Here is a 16,802-nt window from a genome sequence, read left to right on the forward strand (position 1 = left end):
TTGTCATGAAAAACCCATTTAGTTCACCAATATCCTTTGGGGAAGGAAATGCCCATCCTTACCTGGTTTGGCCTCCACATGACTCCAGGCCCACACCAGTATGGTTGACTCTTAACTGCCCTCTCGGCAATTAGGGATGGGCAATAAAGGCTAATCCAGCCAGTGGCACCCATTAAGGAGTAAGAAACGGGACAGAGTTTTCATCCCAATAATGGGCGGGTGCTGGTGAGCAATTTTCCACTACTAGCCATTGGCCAGCTGGCCAAGTTATAAGTGCCATCACTCCTTCAAGCCATTTTTCTAGAGGTGGGATCGGGTCAGAAAGGCATGTGGAGGTAAACAACTAAAGCACATTAAGTACCAATGAAGGCCAACTACCAGAGAATGACTGGAATTCTCTGACTTATGGCTCACCCAGTTGCCTGGAGCTATCCACTTGTGAGTACAGATTCTGAGTTTGATAAGGGATGCCCTAAATCATGAAGCACTTAGCTAGCGCAATGAAAGAGAAATTGTTGATAATGATTGAAGGATTGATAACCACAGCTTTAAGGTGATTTACAAAAGAACCAAAGCAGCCAGGAAAAAAATATTTTCATGCATCCAGTGGTTAGAAATTTGAATGCATTAACTAATGGCTTTGTAGTCACAGTCTTGAAAATGGAATTGAATAAATAGGAGTTGCAGGTAAATGGGGTAATGAAGAAGGCATTTGGTATGTTTGCTTTATTGGTCAGTGCATTGAATATAGGAGTTGGGAGGTCATGTTCCAAATGTATAAGACATTGGTTAGGCCCCTTTTGGAATACTGCATTTAATTCTGGTGTAGGAAAGGTGTTGTTAAACATGAAACGGTTCAGAAAGAATTTACAAGGATGTTGTCAGGATAAGAGGGTTTGACCAAAAGAGAGAGGCGGAATGCACTAGGGTTGTTTTCCCTGGAGCATCAGAGGCTGAGGGATGACCTTATAGAGGTTTGTAAAATCATGAGGGACATGAATAGGCTGAATAACCAAGGTGTTTTCCCCAGGGTGGGGGAGTCCAAAACTAGAGAGCAAAGGTTTAAGATGAGAGAGGAAAGATTTAAAAGGGTCCTAAGGGGTAACGTTTTCACACAGACAGTGGTGTGTGTATGGAATGAACTGCCAGAGGCTGGCACAATGACAACATTTAGAAGGCATCTGAATGGGTATATGAACAGGAAGAGTTTAGAGGGATATGGGCCAAATGCTAGAAAATGGGAGTATAATACTTTAGGATATCTGGTTGGCATGGTTGAGTTGTACCATGATGGAGAGGGGTAAGTGTGTACTACAGGGCAAGAGTTATAGCTGGGGGCAGGGAAATTATGATGCGTTGAGGCATGACTTGGGATGTGTGGATTGGAAAAGTAGATTCCAAGGCAAGAGCATAATTGATATGTGGAACTTGTTCAAGGAGCAACTATTGAGTGTCCTTGATAAGTGCGTACCTATCAGACAGGGAGGAAAGGGTCGTGTCAGGGAGCCGTGGTTTAATAAGGAATTGGAATCCCTTGTTAAATGGAAGAGGGCGGCCTTTGTAAAGATGAGGGGTGAAGGTTCAATAGGGGTGATTGAGAGTTATAAGGTAGCCCGGAAGGACCTGAAGAGAGAGCTAAGAGCAGCAAGGAGGGGACATGAGAGGTCCTTAGTTGGTAGGATTAGGGAAAACCCTAAGGCTTTCTATAGGTATGTTAGGAATAAAAGAATGACTAGGGTAGGAATAGGTCCAATCAAGGATAGTAATGGGAAGTTGCGTGTGGAGGCTGAAGAGATTGGGGAGGCACTGAATGAATACTTTTCGTCAGTATTCACTCAGGAACAGGACATTGTTGTCGATATGAATACTGAGGCACGAATAAGTAGAATGGATGGCTTTGAGATATGTAGAGAAGAGGTGTTGGAAATTCTGGCAAGGGTGAAAATAGATAAGTCCCCTGGGCCTGATGGCATTTATCCTAGGATTCTCTGGGAAGCAAGGGAGGAGATTGCAGAGCCATTGGCCTTGATTTTTGTGTCCTCTTTGTCTACAGGAGTAGTGCCAGAGGACTGGAGGCTAGCAAACGTGGTTCCCTTGTTCAAGAAGGGGAGTAGGGATAATCCTAGTAACTATAGGCCAGTGAGTCTCACTTCTGTTGTGGGCAAAGTCTTAGAGAGAATTGTAAGGGATAGGATTTATGCACATCTGGATAAGAATAATGTGATCAAGGATAGTCAGCATGGTTTTGTGAAGGGCAGGTCGTGCCTCACAAACCTTATTGACTTCTTTGAGAAGGTGACTAAGGAGGTAGATGAGGGGAAAGCGGTAGATGTGGTATATATGGATTTTAGTAAGGCGTTTGATAAGGTCCCCCATGGTAGGCTACTGCAGAAAATACAGAGATATGGCATTGAGGGTGAGTTGGAGGTTTGGATTAGGAATTGGCTGGCTGGAAGAAGACAGAGGGTAGTAGTTGATGGCAAAGGTTCATCTTGGAGTGCCGTCACTAGCGGTGTTCCGCAAGGATCTGTTTTGGGACCATTGCTGTTTGTCATTTTTATAAATGACCTGGAGGAGGGGTTAGAAGATTGGGTGAGCAAGTTTGCGGATGATATAAAAGTCAGAGGAGTTGTTGACAGTGAGGAAGGATGTGGCAGGTTACAGCGGGATATAGAGAAGCTGCAGAGCTGGGCAGAAAGGTGGCAAATGGAGTTCAATGTAGCTAAGTGTGAGGTGATTCACTTTGGTAAGAGTAATAAAAAGATGGGGTACTGGGCTAATGGTCGGATACTTGGTAGTGTGGAAGAGCAGAGGGATCTTGGTGTCCATGTACACAGATCTCTGAAAGTTGCCACCCAGGTAAATAGTGCAGTGAAGAAGGCATATGGCGTACTGGCTTTTACTGGTAGAGGAATTGAGTTCCGGAGTCCTGAGGTCATGTTGCAGTTGTATAAGACTCTGGTGCGGCCGCATCTGGAATATTGTGTGCAGTTTTGGTCGCCATACTATAGGAAGGATGTGGAGGCACTGGAACGGGTGCAGAGGAAGTTTACCAGGATGTTGCCTGGTATGGTAGGAAGATCCTATGAGGAAAGGCTGAGGCACTTGGGGTTGTTTTCATTGGAGAAAAGAAGATTTAGTGGTGAATTGATAGAGGTGTACAAGATGATTAGGGGGTTAGATAGGGTTGACAGTGAGAACCTTTTTCCACGTATGGAGTCAGCTATTACAAGGGGGCATAGCTTTAAATTAAGGGGGGGTAGATATAGGACTGATGTTAGGGGTAGGTTCTTCACTCAGCGAGTCGTAAGTTCATGGAATGCCCTGCCAGTAGCAGTAGTGGACTCTCCCTCTTTATGGGTATTTAAGCGGGCATTGGATAGGTATATGGAGGATAGTGGGTTAGTGTAGGTTAGGTGGGCTTTGATCGGCGCAACATCGAGGGCCGAAGGGCCTGTACTGCGCTGTAATGTTCTATGTTCTATGTTCTATGTACTGAAGAGTCTGTTTCCATGCTGTACATCTCTATGACACTATGACTGTCTTTGAAGGAGAAGAATATTGGGAGAAAAGGGAGTTTGAGGAAAGAACAGGCTAGCTGGATGAAATAGTTTGATGCAACATTCCGTGATGTATGGCTTTATGTTCTTTTGATTCTGCTGCCATGGCCCTGCGTTCTAGAATTCTCTTCTTGAAAACTTCCACTTTTTTAGACCTCTCCTCATCTTCAAATATATCTTTATAATTATCATTGTAACTGATAATCACAATAGATTTGTTCATCTGCATCAGTGGAGAGATAAAATGACACTTGTTTCATTATCAGTATATTTTGAGAAAGTCATGCCTTATTTTGTACAAATAAACTTTTTCTTCATGGCTTAACACCTTTTAGAAGTAACTGATATTGTATTCTCTTTCTAAGAATGCCTGTATATTAATGTTAAGATATGGCACTGCCGCTATATTTCACCACTAACCCCAAAGCAATACAATAACCCAAGCTCAAAATAAAAACTAAGTAGAATACTGACTTAAACATGCACTGCACTACTGTCAGCCCTCCCCAGTAAATTATAGGAAAAAGTCCAGGTCAATCTATTAATGAACCTGATTGTCACACTGTAAAACAATAATGGAATTGTTACTTGAACATAGCAATCAATCTTCATCAATTTATCAGCAATCAGTCCAGATACAATATGATCCTATGGTGTATAGTTTATTGACTCAAAGTCATATTTTGTCCTCAGCATGCTATGGATACCACACGGCCAAAAGTGCAGGTTAGAAGCTGGGAATTCTTTGGCTAGCAACCCACTACTTGATTTCTCAATACTTGTCAATTGTCTATAGGCACAAATGTGGCATCTGATGTTATAGTCTCCACTTGCCCTGGATGTATGGTGCTCAGAAAAATAAAATAAAAGCAGTATTAGGATATTTGGACTATTGGATCTGCTCTATCATTCAATGAGATAATGTATCATGATTCACTGGGACAACACACTGGAAATCAAACCTTGTTATTCCCAGACTTGATATAAAAGTTAAAGGTGTATTTTAAAAACACACAGACCCAGGTTAAGAGAAAACTAGGACCAGGTTTCCATATTGAATAAGAATTACTATTTATTACAAGTAATTCACCTATAGCTATAGGTAAACAATTATGAACTGTCAGCATTTGACTGTACTAACTACAATTCTCAGCATTTATAAACACACTTACACACAGACAGATACAGAGAGGGAAAAGAAATGGATGTTATGGGGAGAGAAGGCAATTCAGTTGTTCCCTCTTCACTAGATCTTCTGTGATGATTTTTGTGCTGATTAGAGCATGTCTTCTCTGTTAAGTTGTTTATGTTGTTCTTAAAGAAATTGGTTTGTTGGTTGATATGGATTGTTCATGATGTTCATTTCTGATGTCACAAATCTAATTTTCAACATCTTATTTGTAGGCATGAACGAATCCACACAAAGAAGGGCCAAGGCATGAAGAGTAACCCCATTTCAAATCTGGTTAATACAGACGATCTTGCCACACTTGAAGTGTTAGATGAAGTAAGACAATGATCATTATTTACTTCTGTTTATTCCAATGGTCCCATGCTTCATTCAGAAGTAATCAATCACTGGCATGATATCAAAGATTCTTTGGAAAATAGCATGTCAAATAAATCAAAATCAAGAACTGTATAATCTATGAACAAATTTTTGATTGAATCTTAGGAGTGGATTTGTAGGGACAAAAATTTAAAATGTTAAAAGATCTTGGGTTGGACTGAAGGGTCTGTTTTCATGCTGTACATCTCTATGACTCTATCTCAAATCCACATGCACCCACCACTTGCAGATTTAATGAGAACATGGCAAGGGATGGGAAACTAACCTGCTCCCCAGAAATGGATCACATAATGAAATATATTAATGGGACTGTTCACCCCAGGTTTGCCTGTCTTGCAGCTTCAATGCTGGCTAGTTCCCAGACCCTCGGTAACCAGCTAAAGTGGATTCCGACCAACTGCAGCAAAGAATTATGTGTCTTTCCATCACTTCTTGTGGAGAAGGAAAAGTAGGTGAGCTTCCACACTCAAGCTTCAACAAATTCCCATTGCCCCAACAATCCATCACCAACCATGCCAAATTTTTCCCATGATTGTTAACACCCTCCCTCATAACTGCTGATCATCTCATCTCCTGTGTCATACACCAATCTCGTCCAACAGAATCACCCCCACAGTGATCATCCCGGACTCTCAGACTGCTGTAACCGATCCCATCTCAGAGTTTCTGTCAAAAACAGCAGGAAATGTACCTGGCCTCTGGGCTGTAGCCTCATCTGCAGTGCTCCCAACTGGACAGGGGGCCAAGTCTATTAATCGGGCTGGCCTCTGGACAGCGAATCTGCCAAAAAGAACATCACTGGAGTAAAAACTGCTAAAACGTTACAGTGTTCTCCAGAACCAGACTCTTCTGGTCTGGTTTGAAAATCTTACTCAAGTGAATATCAGGTTTTTAATTTCATAGCAACCCAATTACATATTTGTACTATTATTATTTATTGTCTCTTGACAGAATACAGTCACTGAGCAGCTGCAAAAGCGTTACAGTGAGGAACAGATATATACCTATGTTGGAGACATCCTCATCGCTGTTAATCCATTCCAGAAACTCAACATCTATTCCACAGAGGTCAGCATCTAATCATTGTAACTGTTCAGTTTATCAACTCACTTTGATTATAATTCAGAACGGAACTAAATCTCACAGTTTCCACAATAACTTGATGCAACAATTTGTTCTGAAAAGATATCTATTTAACAAAAGCAATATTTTTGGAAGAGTCATTAATGAAAATGAATATTTATGCAATTTGAAGACTATTTTTTACTAGTTGGTTCATTTAAGAAGCTATGAACTGCATTTTAAAAACAGATGGCACCTTTCTTCTTGATATATTCACCAAAAAAGAACATAAACTCCTTATTCTGTTTCAAAGGCTTCAAACCCAGAATAGAATATGATAATTTAAAGAATATGACAGGAGGACAATTGATTTGTTTTTCTTTCTAAGTTAATAAAATTTGATACATCATCGTAGATTGAAGAGACAGGCATGCAATTCCTTCTGAATTTCCAAATTTAAATTGATGTTATTTTGCTACTCACATAATCCATTAGTCATCATTGGAAACATCTTTTAAATGATCAGCTTCGCAGTATGTTCAGCTCAACTTCCCAGGGTACTTACATTTTTGATTAATTTTACTTAGAGTTGATGCAGATTCCAATCCTTTTTTTGTTTATTTGTTGCAGATTTACACATTCTCTCTGTTGATAGATGTGTTATACAGCCACAAAGAATTGAATTTAGAATTGAAATTGAAAATGATCATTATCACATGTGGCTAGGGTTAACATTATACTGATGGATAGCTTGGTATTCTTAATCACTGAATATTATCTTTTTTCTTGCTGGAACCTCAGGCTGTATTTAAGAGCTCAACTGGAAAAGCAAAGGTAAATAAGCCTGGAATTGATATAGGGTGGAAGAAAGGAGAGGAATTGTCTCTTTACAGATGAAGAAGCAGCATTGGTCGCATTTATGGGATACCTCTCAGCTGAGCATGTTGTCCCTCTGGAGAAGTGATGAGAAAGTAATGGGGGGGATAAAGTGAGGCTGTAATAAATATTGCCCGATCACCCATGATGATTTATCATGCAGTTTAACATTCCGTTATCACTGAGCATTTGCCAAAACAAAACATTGGCAATGGACCAAAAGATAGATGAAGATTTTTTTCTGATTTTAGAAGTCCCTGGTTTTTGATTCTTGAAGATGCAAATGTACTTTCAGCAAAACTTCGACAATTATTGTTTTAAGTGGTGAACACCAAACTGGGCTGATAGCCCAACCACCTGATTCGTATTTTGCAACAATTTACAAATGTTTCATAGTTATTGGCAAATGAACTGCAACATAAACAAGTGAAGAGTGTACAGAGTAGAGCATGCTGTGTAAAGTCAACATTGTTACAATTCTGCTGCTACACAATGAGGCTTTTACCTGGTTGACATGACTGCAACTACAAGGCTGAAAAATACCCTGTAATTCAGAGTTCCCATGTTACTGAGGAATTATTAGGCCAAACCATATCCGAAGATTTTGTCTTAAAACTCTAGTCCCATTTTGCCAACCGTGAAAAATTCCACCACAGTGGCTGAGACAATCCTCAACATTTAAAAAAAAATCAATAACATTCAAAATGAAACAAGTCAAAATATTTTGAAAAGTCTCTCAAGGGTAAGACTGGATAGTTTCACTTTTCTTGTGTCACACAGGATTGGCAAAGTGCTGGTTAATCATTTTTATATCAGCCTCGTTTTTGGATTTGGTGGGTAAACTGAAAGAGAGTTGCCCTTCCAATTGCCTACCCTCTCTATTTATCCAGTAAGGGACCAGTGCTAATATTCACATTGAGTAACCTGCACCAATGGCTGTGCTCCTTCATTGCCAACAAATCTTGGGTTGGCACTTGAACACAATTTGAGGAGCTGGATGTAGGGGTACTGATTCATAAATCACTAAAAGTAGCAACTTAAGTTTATAACGTCAGCAAAGTAAATAAAGGTATTGATTTCTAGAAGGAAAGAAGTGAAAAGCTGAGAAATTAGGGGACATATTATATTAGTTGGTCCACACTGTTAGTAAAGTTGTGGCCTCCATAATGTAGAAAGGAAATAGAGATATTAGAAAAGATTAAGAAAAGAAAATAGAACATGGAACAGTACAGCACAGAACAGGCCTTTCAGTCCTCAATGTTGTGCAGACCTTTTATCCTACTCTAAGATCAAAGTAACCTACATATGCTATATTTTACTTTCATACATGTGCCTATCCAAGAGTCGCTTAAAAGTCCCTCATCTATCTGATTTTACTATCATTGTTGGCAGTGCATTCCATGTATTCACCACACTCTGTCTAAAGAACCTACCTCTGATATCTCCCCTAAACCTTCCTCTAGTCACATTCAAATTTTGTGTCCTCATGATAGCCATTCCCACCCTGAGATAAAGTCTCTGATGATTCACTCTATCTATGCCTTTCATCATCTCGTACACCTCTACAAAGTCACCTCTCATCCTTCTTTGCTCCACTGAGAAAAGTCCGAACTCTTTTTCATAAGACATGTCCTCCTGTCCAGGCAGCATCCTGGTAAATCTCCTCTGCATCCCCTCTAAAGCTTCCACATCCTTCCTATAAAGAGGCGACCAGAACTGAACACAATACTCCAAGTGTGGTCTAACCAGGGCTTTATAGACCTGCAGCATAACTTCGCTGCTCTTAAACTCAGTCCCCCTGTTAATAAAAGCTGACAGAAGATATGTCCTCTTTACAACCCTATTAACTTGAAGGATCTATGTACATGGACCCCAAGATCCCTCTGTTTCTCCACACTGCCAAGAATCTTGCCTTTAACCTGTAACCTGCATTCAAATTCGACTTTCTGAAATGAATCACTTTGTACTTTTCCAGGTTGAACTTCATCTGCCACTTTTCAGCCCAGTTCTGCATCCTATCAATGTCCTGTTGCAACCAACAACAGCCCTCCACACGATACACCACTCCATCAACCTTTGTGCCACTGGCAAACTTACTAATCTACCCTTCCACTTCCTCACCCAAGTCATTTATACAAATCACAAAGAGCAGAGGTCCCAGAACAGATCTCTGCGGAACACCAATGGTCACCAAGCTCCAGGCTGAATACTTTCCATCTACTACCACCCTCTGTCTTCTATGGGCAGCTAATTCTGTATTCAGACAGTCAGATTTCCTTCTCTTCCATATGTCCTTTCAGAAAAGACTTTCAGAAATTATAATAGAACTCAAATACATTCTGATAGACATCCTGAAAATTCTGAACAAATGTCTTAGAGTAGGTGTAAAGATATTGGCTATGAAAAGTGGCACCATGACATCAGTTTCTATGTTATGCCTCTCAAATGTGTCCACAGATGTTTGGTCCTTGTCAGACTGGAGACTATTTTGGAGATAGAGTTTATGAACCAGAAAGGTGCAAAACATGGCATTAGTCAGATCATGGCATTAATCAGAGTGAATTGTTGAATTGGTACCAGTGCTGCCACTTTACAACTCAGTGCCTCAGGTAACACTCTTCATGAACCTCTCATAGCTAAATACACATTCAACAGCAGGATTATAGAGGTGTGTGTAGTTTCTAGAGTTTTTTGAAAGTTGTTGATGCTTGCAGGGAGTGTTTTGTCACTTGCTGAAGGAGTTGGTCCTGTCTTTTAGAAACATAGACAAAATACTTGCTCCCAGACATCAGCACCATCGTATACATTTCCTTTCAACTACAGAATGACAGGAGAATGAACTGAACTGAGAAGCTGGTGGAAGAGGAAGGAGAGGAATATGTGAAGGGATTCATCAGGAGGCCAGGTCAGCTCGGAGGATTCAGGGGATAAAGTGAAATGCATTAGATTTCTCCACTTCCTAAGGACACCATCAAGAAATTATGATTAAAGGGAAGGAGGAAGAGAAGGAATATGACAAATGGAGGAGGCAAGCAGTGCAGTCCTGTTCTAGCTAGGCTGTCCATGAATCATCTGACTGTGATAACGGTAATCACAGAGCCAAATTTCCATTCACCAACACTTTACTTTCCCTCCGTTACTTACCATCAAACTGTCCTCTTGGCCACATGAAAATATGAAAGCCATCATGAAACAAACATTTAAGCTAAATTTATAAATAAACGTGCATGAAAGCATGTTTGTTTTGCATATGTCTTTTCCTGTTCCAGTGATCGTATACAATATCACTTGTGTAGCATGGCTGCTGGAAAATTGGGGACATACAATGGAGGAGAACACAGATGGCTTTGCAAGGCAACCTTGAGCAGCTCTAGCTTTTTTAGGCCAGCCTTCAGACTGCACCAGCACTGCATGGGTGACAACATTCCAGTTGGCAGGCAATAGTCAGAACACCCACAGAGTGGCACTGATGGGAGGAGCTGTCAATTTCAGAGAAGAAGCTAGTCCCACTCCCACCAATTAGTGACTCAGCAATGTCAGTAATGTCAGCGGTCTTCTGGAGCATAGATTACTGAACCACTGTGATAACTTGAAAGAACTGCTAGTTCTTTAAATATCAGTGCCTGCAATTATGATGAGAGCACCTTGAGCCTCCATGCCTTTAGTTTGAGCCTGTACTGCAGTGGCCACACATTAAGTGGACTCTACTTATTCCACAATGAAAACTGAGACATTTGCCATCAGAAGTTGCACCATGGTTGGGTTCACAACCATTCATAGGGAATGAGTCACTGTATTCATATTGAGAAAGATGGAGTCCAAGCTTTCTATGCTTCTTGAAATTAGCTAGTAGGTCTTTCAGTACACCAGGCATTTCACTGTACATCATCAACAGTTGGTCAAACCTTCAAAGTGCTCACCTGAGCAACAGTGCCAGTATGCTATCTCACACTCTGGTGAGTTGCCATCTATTCTTTTTGCCTGCTGTGTCTGCAATGTCTCACTATGTGCAGATTCTGTCTAATGCTATTCTAAAATATCAGCACAGTGTTAATATTTCAGCTATGAGTATGAGAAGAAGTGTTGTTTCTTCTTTATCACTGTTTTCTCATTCTTGCATTGCTTGCTGTTCCACCACTACTGCTGCCACCACTACAAATGGACATTAGTTCTTGGTTATCTGAAATAAGACAGGCAGGAGAATGCAATTGGGAAGCAAATGATATACGTTTGCATTGCCTCAATCAAAAAAATTGTGAATCAGGGGTAAATGCATGCGAGAAGGAGGATTGTTATGAGAATACTGTCATCTGTCAGGCCCAAATGAACCCACAGCTCTCTCCTTAACAGGGCTGAGAAGGAGCAGTAAGCCTGGCATAATGTCTTTGGGTGATGTGACTGTCATGTTTGAACAGCTGTTAATGTGTGCAAGCTGCAAAACATGGGTGTGGAGTTTGCAGTGCTGAGTGTGTGAGAGTGAAACAAACAACTGAATACCAGATATCAGCTCTGATTGATAGAAATTGGTGGCAAGTGCTGAGAGTTTGGCACATTGAGTATTAAGTGAGGCTAGTGATAAAGCTAATGGAGTATAGCATTCAAAGATATATTCATTAACCTTGATCATTCATGTCATATCAGTAAACTTATTGCATCATTGCATCCAGGCCTCTAGTATTTGACACCTGACATTGACCAGCACAATTATCTGCTACCATTGTCTTTATATTATTTTGTCTGGAAAGCCTCCATGATCTGTAAATGATGCAATCATTTAAATTGGCAATCATAAAATATGGTAATGCTGCATTGCGATCCTTAAGTCATTAAATCCAGAAGTAAAGTTAAGATCAAACCTCTTTATCCATTGAGTGGTCAGAATTGACCACAAAAGTTGACTAAAACAGGTGCAATTAAGGGGAAGTTAGATCAACACTCAATTAAACAAGGAATTGAAGGATATATTACTGTGCTGCAATGAAATGGGAAGGAGATGTATGGAGCAGAAGCACCAGCACCTTGGGGTAAATGGTCTGATTCTATGCAATACTTACTACGCGCTACGTCAGGGCAAACAGAGCAATTTGTCAATTTCTAGTAACTTGAAAAAACTGTTTAACAAAAGAAGACCAAACTTCTTTGAAAGGCATTCTATCAGCTCTCGATGTTTTGGAAATCCTTTGTCAGAGATTATGGTCTCTTATTGCTGATTTGTCAGAAGATGAGAAATCTATTGAGCTTAATCTGAGGCAACTAGCTGGTTATCTTCATCATCTGAAAGCTGTGTGGAAAATGGTAGAAAAAGAATGAGGTATGAAATCAGACCAGTTGTTGTTATGGTCATTAGTTTACTCCAGGAACAAATAGAACATATTGAAGCACAGACATCACTGACTGTAACTGATTTGCTCAATTCCTCATTGCTTCATCCACTGAGCATGTACAGAGTTAGTGAAAGATTAGTCAATGCATCTGAGTTGAAAGGAAGTATTGTATTGCAATCTTCCAACTTAAGTTATATTCATTTATCAATGAATGCATTGAGAAACAATGAGTTAGCTACAGGCATTCAAAAATCTTACAATGTCTTTTAGTGCTGCCATGATTACAGGACTGTATTTCTTTGTGTTTTGAAGACCTTTCTTTCCATTTTACCACCTGCAGTTCTGGTTCTATGTTAACTAGAATTTTGACTTCCCGCAAGGTTCAAAATCATCTGTGTGCTCATCCTTTTAATCCATCAATTAACATATTTGGATCAAATTCTGGATTAGTGGTGCTGGAAGAGCACAGCAGTTCAGGCAGCATCCAAGTAGCTTCGAAATCGATGTTTCGGGCAAAAGCCCTTCATCAGGAATAACTAATTTAACGTTTTCTAAATATGATACTTCTTGATCTGTAAAGTTTAGTTCGCACTCTCTTAACCCACTGTGTCATCTTAAAGGAACAGGAGTAATAATGTTTGTCCATCACTGTGAGGATATTCATTCTAATTATCTCATTCCCATTTCACCAAGTCTTAAGAATTGGTGTTGAAACTTAAAAAAAATTGATGTTATGCTGACATTTCAAAATATGATCAAGAAAGAACATTTCCAAAACATAAAATGCTGAACCTTTTGATTATTGATCCTCGATTCTTACTGAGGTAGCGAACATAAATTTTCTAATGAAACAAAATGGAACTAAAATGTCAGCTTAAATATAAGGGCAAGTAGAGGGGAGAGATTGAGCCAACAATAGGGCTAAACATTTTTTCAAGAAGGAACAAAAATCTCATGCACAAGAAAAAAGCTTCCAATTAGCTCAAAGTCCTTTTTCCCTTATTGGTGAAGCCCAATATTTTTCACGATAGATTCTAAATGATATCCATTTGTAAAAGCATCTGACACTTGCTTATTGTGGTTTATATTGTTTGGGTATTTAGCCCGATGATAGGCAGGCGAAGCTTCAAATTTTCCACCATTAATCTTACAGGGTGTTGCAAAATCTGTGACTCCCCAAGAAAATGTTATGCCAAATGTGGCTGCTTCACATAACCACATGCTTGTTTTGTTAAAAACATGAGAGCAACAATGTGTTTTTTTTGTCATTAGATGTGGGTGGATTGGCTCAGTCAGCATTTATTGTTCATCCCTCATTGCCCTGGAGAACATTGTCATGAGTTGCCTCCTTGAACCACCACAGTCCTTAAGGTGTGAGGATACGCACAGTTATAGGTATCAAAGGGAGTTGCAGGAATTTGACCTGGCAACAGTGGAGGAACAGCGATCCATAATTCCCGACTCAGAGTGGTGTGTGATTGTGCAGATGGTGCAGAAGGTTTGAAGGCATCTTCAACAACAGATCTACATCAGTGATGTTGATTGCAAAAATGCTGGGATTTTATTCACTGCCCATTGAATTTAAAACATTGGGCACAGTCTCAGGGGACAGGGGCCAATCACTTGGGACAGAGATAAGAAATGATTTAAGTCAGAGAAATGAGAATCTATGAAATTCTCTTTCCCAAAACTTCATGAATGTTCCACCAATGAATCCACCTAAAACTGGAATAGACAGATTTTCACTCCATCATGGGAATCGAGGGAAAGGGGAAGAGGACATGAAAGATCAGCCAAAGTCATATTAAATAGACTCAAAGGTCAGCATGGTTTACCTTCTCCCATTTTCCATGGAACACCGTGTGGTTATCTGGGCTGGAGAAATTACAGCCTTTGTATTCTCAGGCACTAAGATAATAAACAAGACTCCAGTTTTACAGTTGCAATTATGCCCATTTTGAAATTTATGTGCCTGCTAATTTTGATGCTCAGGTCTCAATTACCTGATTCAAATAAAAAACCTGGTGAAAAGTGAAGCGGTCATGTATTAACCACAAATACCTTTTGAAAGGTGATTTTGCCGGCATTACTGACTATCTCCTTGATAAGGAAATAGGAGCTGCTGCACTGTGTTAGATTGACAAATGATTCCTGTTTCTCTATTCAGATACACCAGTCACATTTGGCACTCCTGAAAAGCTTGCAATGGCAATAGATCTGGGCTGTTATTCTGTGCCTTTGAGAGAAATGAATGAAGCTGCCACCCTTGCAGAACTCTGCATCTATCATCTACTGAGTGAAACTAGAAATGGAACCTTGATCAATATCAATATCATTTCCTCTGGTGCCTGAAAAGATCCTGTGGCAAACTATTTATGACCGTTGTGACTGTTGAGTCCACGTCATGAGTCTCTGAAACTGCTCTCAAACCTGGTGTCAGCACTTAAGAATGGCTCTAAGGCTACCACATTGATTAATTGTTGCCTATAAAAATTCATCTTCATCCTAGTAAAAGTGGACCTCAAAAGATCCTTGTGAGAGAGAGTCAGCCTCTCTGTTCACATATTCCATTTCGCTTACAAAGGAACAATACACTGGATGTAAGAGATCAGGAACAAAACCAGAAAATGCTGAAAATGCTCAATAGATCAGGCAGCATCTGTGGAGAGACAGAGTTAACAATTCAGATAGATGAATTTTGACCTGATCTGATCGGTTGAATAACTCCAGCATTTTCAGATTTTGTCACTTTGCTTCCCCTTACTCAGACAGAACAGCAGCTGCTCTCACTAAAATAGGTACTGAGGAAATAGCTCAGAACTATCCTCAGGTTATTTTAACAATGCTAGTAATAGCTGACCTGAGTGAGAATTATAGGCAACAATAAAGTGGCAGGTGCACTGACAACCAAGGCATATTAAGAATTCAGACATGTTTTAAAATCGTTGTTACAACACAAGCATTACTTGTACGGTCAGTATTTATTGCCTGTCCTTAGCTGTCCTTGAGAAGCGGTGGTTATGAATCACTGCCTTCACCTACCTTAGTCGACCCTGTGTGGGTACACTCAAATGCTGTTAAGAAGCAGTTTGCAGATTTTAGTCCAACAGTAATGAAAGAAGAGTTATTTATTTCCGAGCCAGGATGATGTGTGGGTACATAGATAGAACATAGGAGCAGGAGGAGACTATTTGGCTCTTTGGGTCTGCTCCAGTATTCAGTATGATCATGGCTGATCGTCGATTTGGACTGCGGTTACTGTTTTTGTGCTGTCTGACTGTATGACTCCATAACTCAGTTCCATCTTTCTGCTTTCTTGTCTTACCCTTTGATTCCTTTTGCTCAGAGAAAGCTATAATCCTCTTTAACTTGCAGATAGCTGTGGTACTCCCGTGGTGTCTTCTGTGCTTGTTTTTCTCAGAAATGAAGTTGTCACATTTGGAAGGTGCTGTCAGAGAAACTTTGGTATGTTGCTGCAGCGCATCTTAATAGTGAGCAGGATACACTTGGTGTAATGGTTGCAGAGGGAGTGAATGGAGTGCCATTCAAGCATGCAGCATTAGCGTGATGTGTTGAGCTTTGTGAGCCTTGTTGGAGCTGGAGTCAGTATTCCATCACAATCTTGATTTATACTTTAGGTGGCTGAGAGGCCTTGGGGAATCATTGTATTCCTTTGTGGAATTTAGGATTTCCTTGTATGCACTTGAACTAAGTGATGCTAGGCAGTTAAGAGTCAATCACGTTAATATGTAACTGGAATCACGTATAGGCTAGACCACAGAAAGTAAACGTAACAGATTTCCTTCTCTAAAAGAGTATGAGTTAAATCAGATGGGATTTTACAGCAATTAATGTGAGCTCCATGGTGATTGTAACTGAAAATTACAGTTCTCAACTGAATGTTATTAACTCAATGAGTTCCACCAGCTGCTATTAGACCCATGTACCCCTGTGGCCAAATCTTATTAACCTGTATCTCTGAATTGTAGCCATAGAATTATTATAGCTGCTTCAGTAATGTTTCTGGTCACTTGTGACAGATGGGAGGTTGATAGTCTCGCTGTGGACTCAATGGACTCAATGGACTCAATGGACTGAATGGCCTGCTTCCACATGGTAGGGATTCTTTGCTTCTCAGCATGCAGTCCTGAGAAACTCCTGAAAAGCTGTCTTGAGGCTGAGGTGATTAATCTCCAACAACTATAATCATCTTCCTTTGGGCTAGATATGCTTTCAATCAGTAACGTGTTTTACTTCTAGTTCTTATTGACCACAACTTTACTAAGGTTTGTTCTGCTTTTTCCTGACATGACATACTTGTGCAAGTTTACACTTTGTTGGGTTGACGCCAATGTTGTAACTGTACTGAAATGGCTTCCAGGGGTGCAGGCTGTTCTGGAACACAAGTCT

The 16,802-nt window shown here is 40.2% G+C and overlaps 1 protein-coding gene across 4 annotated transcripts in view; it reads left to right on the forward strand.

The window, feature by feature from the left end:
• Window positions 1-16,802, forward strand: part of myo3a (myosin IIIA) — a 444,520-nt gene that overhangs the window by 224,075 nt on the left and 203,643 nt on the right. For all 4 annotated transcript variants that reach the window (XM_072575981.1, XM_072575982.1, XM_072575984.1 and 1 more), the window contains exons 10-11: window positions 4,965-5,067; window positions 6,082-6,198. In XM_072575981.1, coding sequence (XP_072432082.1) covers window positions 4,965-5,067; window positions 6,082-6,198 — 220 coding nt within the window. The remainder of the gene's footprint in view (window positions 1-4,964; window positions 5,068-6,081; window positions 6,199-16,802) is intronic.

Source organism: Chiloscyllium punctatum, chromosome 8 (assembly GCF_047496795.1).
Source record: "Chiloscyllium punctatum isolate Juve2018m chromosome 8, sChiPun1.3, whole genome shotgun sequence".
Taxonomy (NCBI): domain Eukaryota; kingdom Metazoa; phylum Chordata; class Chondrichthyes; order Orectolobiformes; family Hemiscylliidae; genus Chiloscyllium; species Chiloscyllium punctatum.